This window comes from Stegostoma tigrinum, chromosome 18 (assembly GCF_030684315.1).
Source record: "Stegostoma tigrinum isolate sSteTig4 chromosome 18, sSteTig4.hap1, whole genome shotgun sequence".
NCBI lineage: Eukaryota > Metazoa > Chordata > Chondrichthyes > Orectolobiformes > Stegostomatidae > Stegostoma > Stegostoma tigrinum.
In genome coordinates, this window is record NC_081371.1 from 57,217,453 (window position 1) to 57,223,452 (window position 6,000).

Consider the following 6,000-nt stretch of genomic DNA (forward strand, 5'->3'; position numbering starts at 1 on the left):
CTGCAACATGAGAGAGACTTAATGAAAGATATTTGGCTATGCTACTGACTATTTTAGTAGAATTTGCTAATTACAGGTGTCATTTTTATTTGCACAGGTCCGTTCTTCAATTGTCTTGCTGGTATTTAAGGGGAAATTCAGATGGCTCCATCACTTTTTGATTACAGTCCTTCTTCTCGCTGGCAGCAACGTTTTGGTGATATGCATTCCAACGATAATGGATGTATTTGCTGTTATTGGTAGGTTGAAGTATCTATTTTAGTGTATGCCAATTTGCAATGTTTTTATTTCATTATTTCATTTTCAGTGCACTGTGTTTGACATCCATTTCAAATAATCTTTGTTTTCTGTGACACAGGCTCGACTTCTGCTAACATGCTGATCTTCATTCTTCCTGCTTCGTTATATTTAAAACTTGTGAAGAATGAGCCTCAAAATACCTGGCAAAGAATAGGGGTACGTACATTGATGGATGAACACAGCAGGCCAAGCAGCATCAGAGGAGCAGGAAAGTTGGCGTTTCTCGTCGAGACCTTTCTTCTGAAATTTCGTCAACTTTCCTGCCCCTCTGACACTGCTTGGCCTGCTGTGTTCACCCAGCTTCACACCGTGTTATCGCAGATTCTCCAGCATCGGCAGTTCCTATTATCTACGCACATTTGATGTTATGTTTTCATCAGTTTTATGACTTCTACATGTGAACATTATGGTCTAGATTAGTTCTGAAAAATAATCATATTGCAAGTCTGCTTCCCCTTGCCACTTCCTTCTTTTGAGAGCCTACCTTTCCATGCAATCTTCCTATTCTGAAATAGAAGTAAGCTATTCTGCAGCTAAAGCAGGAATCCACTGGTTATTTCACTAGGCTGCATGGCTGGTTTGTGATGCTGAATGATTCCAATAGAGTGGGTTCAAGGACTCTCAACATTTAAAAACCAAAAGAACTGAAGATGCTGTAAATCGTGAACAAAAACAAAGTTGCTGGAAAAGCTCTGCAGGTCTGGCAGCATCTGTGGAGGAGAAAACAGCGTTAACGTTTCAAGTCCAGTGGCGTTAACTCTGTTTTCTCCTCCACGGATGCTGCCAGACCTGCAGAGCTCTTCCAGCAACTTTGTTTTTGTTGTTGTTGACTCTCAGCATTTCCCCTTTTGAGTTTTGGTGATCCTAAGGTTAAACCACCAGCAGTCATTCCTCTCTCTAATGAGAGAACAGCTTTATGCTGTGGTAATACTATGGTGACTCTAGCTTGCAGGCAATGGATAGACCTTTGAGACATATCTAGCTCAAACAGCAGAAGGTTCAATGCATAGGTGGAGGCAGGAAGGTGATAACCGGGTATGCCCAGCATTCCTCTAACTTACTTTCATACTAGCAGTGGGAAGCCTGGTACAAAATCAAATTAAAGCTCTTGAGTGACCAATTAAAGGTCTTTGCTCCCCCTTTCCTAGCATTATGTTATCACTTTAGGAACCTCTGCCAGGCAGTGGGACTGATCTGGTCTGCGAATTATGGTCTGAAACCTGCTTTTCACACTCACACGCACTCACACACATGGTCACTCTTTCAGACAGACAGACAGACACACACACACACACACACACACACACACACAGACTCTCTCTCTCTGTCACTCACTCACTGTCACACACACACACACACGCATTCTCTCCCTCTCTCTCTCTCTCTCAGTGGTTAACACTGTTGCCTCAGACCCAGTTTCGGTTCCAGCGTGGATTTTCTCCAGGTGGTCTGGTTTCTTCCCACAGTCCAGAGATGTAGTCTACATGGATTAGCTGTGGGTAGGGGTTTGGGTCTGGGTGGGATGCTCTTCAGAGGGTCACTGTGGACTTGATGGACTGAATGGTCTACTTCCACACTGTAGGGATTGTATGATTCTACCCCATTGCCATACCCAGCTTCCCAGAGAGCAATGCCTGCTCCCCCTGGTGACAACGGTGCCATCTGCCTCAGCAACTCTGTCCTCCCAGGGCCCTCAGCAAGTTCTCAACCACCAGGTGTAGCTCCAGCAGAATCCACCATTGCTGGTGGCACTGTTGAGCTACAGGCCCTCTGATTGGCCAACAACACTGGTGCACATAGCCATCGTTGATGGGATGGCAGTCACTTTATCGATTGCTGCTGAGGAGAATTAGCCATGGGTCACACTGACTACTGAAGCAAGTTAATGCCTGCTTTATGCCCCCGTGGTGGGACCAGCGCTGGCACCTTATAATCCATGCTGAGCTGTTATGTAGCTCTGAATAGATGCTGCAGTCCAACATGCAATATTGGATCAATTCTTAAGCTTTCAACCTGACGAGTATTTGACGAGAGAATTTATTGTTTTTGACTTTTTTTTGTTACAAATAGAATCCATGTTGCCTCTTTAATGTATTTCCAGCTGTCAATTTGTCCTTGTTGCTTAGTCTGAAATGCTTTTCCTGTATTCATTCATGGAATATCGGCATTACTGGCTAAGTCAGCATTACTCCCTGTCCCTAAGTGCCCAGAGTCAACCACGTTGCTATGAATCCAGAGTTTTCCTATAGGCCAGACGAGGTAAAGGCAGTAGTTTCCCTCCTTATAGGACATTAGTGAATCACTTGAGTTTTTTCTGACAACCAACAATGGATTAATGGTCATCATTGGACCCTTAATTCCAGATTTTTATTGAATTCAGATTCCACCATCTGCCAAGGAGGGATTTGAACCTAAGTCCCCAGAACATTACCTGGGTCTCTGGATTAATAGTCAAGATATAATACGACTAGGCCATCACCTCTCCATGTACATTATTCTAAATCTGTAGTAATAGCATTTTGAAATGATCGTGTATTGTGCTGTGGCATCTTACTGATGATGGTGCTCTTAATGCTCATTCTGCTAAAATGTCTGTCAAATCCCATCAGAGTGGTGTCAGCCACATCTCACAGAAATGCAGGCTGCTGATGATTTAAATGCTGACCATCACTTACTTTAGTGAAAGAGAGATAATTTACCTGTGGTCGTTTTTACTTTATCCAGGCTATGGCCTTTCTGGCTGTTGGGATAATATTCATGTTCGTCACTGTGCCACTGATCTTTGTTGAATGGCACAAAAGAAGCAGCAACAGTACCAGCACGGGCAGCTGCTCTGGTCAACATTGATGTTAGTAATGGGATGAAGACAAGGCAAGCTTTCTCAGCAACACAAGGCCTCTGAAGACGCTTTGTTCAAAATGTTGTTTGGATCATCAGAAGTTACGACACTTCTTGGACTTTTTTATTTGCAAAATTGTCATTGCAGGATAAGGCAGCCATATTAAAATTTGGATAATGTGACTGTACACTCAGACAGTTCTGAAGCTGCAATCTTCATAGATGGATGATCATAAGTAAATTTTAGTTTTGCTCTTGTCTCAAAATTTCATATCTGTTTTGAAAAGAAAAAGCATTTCCACTATTATATTTGAAGTTACTAATGAGCTCCTTGGAGTGTCAAGTATTTCTCAAAAATCTAATTGTCAATGTATTTCTTGAATTTTTTTTGCAGATTTTTGGCAGACTATTTCATTTTGATTAGACATTTTAAAAGTAGATTTATTTTATTTGACCAATACAAAGCCTAAACATTATTTAGTTTAATATGACATTGTTGTGCTTTGGAGAAATTAGTAATAGGAACCAATAATAAAACATGGTTGAAATTATGTCCTGATGCACAAACGGATGAAAACTTAATACAGTCCTCAAAAATGCCTCTCTTTATAGTATTGGTGGAGACAAGACATTTCTAGATGACAATTTGACTGTTACTGAATGTCCCCATTGTTAGTGGAGCAGGTTAAACTTAGAATAGTTATGGCACTGAAAGAGGTCTTTTGGGAAAGTGAGAGAGTCTAGGATGGAATAATGAGGAGATCACAGATTTAAAACAAAATAGGAGAAATTTCTTCTCTCAGAGGGTAGTGAATCTGTGGAATTTTTTTCCCACAGACGGCTGTAGAGGCTGGGCCGTTAAGTACATTGCAGACTGGTATGGATTCCTTATCAGCAAGGGCATCTAGGGTTACATAGAAAAGGTAGGTGGAATTGAAGATTATCAGATCAGTCATGATCTCATTGAATGGCTGGCTTGATGGGTTGAATGGCCTACTTCTGCTCCTGTGTCTTACAGTCTTGGCCCTTCATATCTATACTGGTTCTCTAAAAGAGCAGCTGAGCTGGACCCACTCCCTTGCCCGTTCTCTGTGGCCCTGCATTTTTTTTTTCTTCAGACACTTCTCTAATTCCTCTTTGAGTCGTCTTCCGTCACAATCTCAGGCAGTGCACTACTGATTCTATCCACCCACAGTGTTACCAAGAAGTTTAATGTTGTCTTTGCTTTTTTTTTGCTAGTCCCCACAGGTTCTCAAACCTTTCACTGATAGAAACTATTTTTCTCTACCTCCTGTGCCTGGATCTCTTATGACTGTAAATACATTGATCAAACCTTTTCTGAACATTCTCTGGAAGGAGAATACATTCAGCTGCTCCAATGGCATTTATGTCAAATATAATGCTGCAGATACTTTCACTGCCTACAATTATCCTCCTGATTTTAAGTGTTACTTTTATATCAGTTTTCTTTAGTTGTACTTGAATATGAACATTTCTGGCAAGGCCAGTATTTAGTGCCTGTTGTTGACTATCCTTGAGAAGGTGGTGGTGACAATAAAGTTCATGAAATAGTGTAGAAAAATAATCTCTACAGTCACAATCTTGGCTTAATATTAGCTGAGACATCATGTTGAAGTTTGTTTCAACACAAAGACTGTTTCAAACAGTGCACAACCCAGCAATATGCTATTACAGTGGAGTGTAAATATTCTGCACCTATGACTTAGATGTACAGTTTAAATCTGTATTTTTTTAATCTACATGAAACAGTATTCATATTGGAACAACTTTCTTCTGATAAGTGTACTGTTCACCTTACAGTGAGTAAGGTGGTATCTCTCTGCATACTTTGTAATTTTTTTAATGATATGAGTTTAATCTGTGAAATAATGAATCTTATTTTAGCAAAAGATCCTAATTCATGACCTGGAGTCAAAAGTTTGAAATGTTGCCATGTACTTGAATTTTATTTATGGCCAGTACATGTGCATCAAGAGAACGATTCTGGATTAGGAAAAGCTGTGATGCAGAGGTGCTGGCATTGGTCTGGGTTAGACAAAGCCAGACATCACACCACACCAGGTAATAGTTCAACAGGTTTATTTGAAATCACAAGCTTTTGGACAGCTGCTCCTTCATTAGGTGAATTCTGATGTTGTTCAAAAAAGCTGGCTTATTTCATTAAAACTGAGCAGTTTCCTTTGATTGTGGAATGTAAAATGCAACAAAATTATGGCTTTATTATAAATCAGAAGTATTATGTTTTTTGTGATATGAACAACAAAGATAAACTGTAAATAATGCAATATATAATACAGTAAGGATAAATCTCCTTTCTTCTTCTTCTTACCTTTTAATTACCTTGACATCTCTGCGCATTTCTTATGTACATTTCTTACGTGCATTTCAGCCCTGCTACAGGTTCATTCAACCACATGTGTGTTTGTGTCCGTATCCAAACAATTTACCTTATTTTTCTTGCTTCCTTTCATCCTCTTGGGCTCATGTGGGAATTCCCAGATCAGCTACAAGGCAGTCAGACTTATGAGATAATAAAATGTGAGGCTGGATGAACACAGCAGGCCAAGCAGCATCTCAGGAGCACAAAAGCTGACGTTTCGGGCCTAGACCCTTCATCAGAGAGGGGGATGGGGGGAGGGAACTGGAATAAATAGGGAGAGAGGGGGAGGCGGACCGAAGATGGAGAGTAAAGAAGATAGGTGGAGAAGGTGTGGGTGGGGAGGTAGGGAGGGGATAGGTCAGTCCAGGGAAGACGGACAGGTCAAGGAGGTGGGATGAGGTTAGTAGGTAGCTGGGGGTGCGGCTTGGGGTGGGAGGAAGGGATGGGTGAGAGGAAGAACC

General features: G+C 41.2%; 1 protein-coding gene across 1 annotated transcript in view; it reads left to right on the forward strand.

The window, feature by feature from the left end:
• LOC125460876 (sodium-coupled neutral amino acid symporter 1-like) overlaps positions 1-5,681 on the forward strand; it is a 69,438-nt gene extending 63,757 nt beyond the window's left edge. The window contains exons 14-16 of the mRNA XM_048549037.1: positions 98-239; positions 359-456; positions 3,025-5,681. Coding sequence (XP_048404994.1) covers positions 98-239; positions 359-456; positions 3,025-3,147 — 363 coding nt within the window. The 3' untranslated portion in view covers positions 3,148-5,681. The remainder of the gene's footprint in view (positions 1-97; positions 240-358; positions 457-3,024) is intronic.
• The last annotated feature ends 319 nt before the right edge of the window (positions 5,682-6,000 follow it).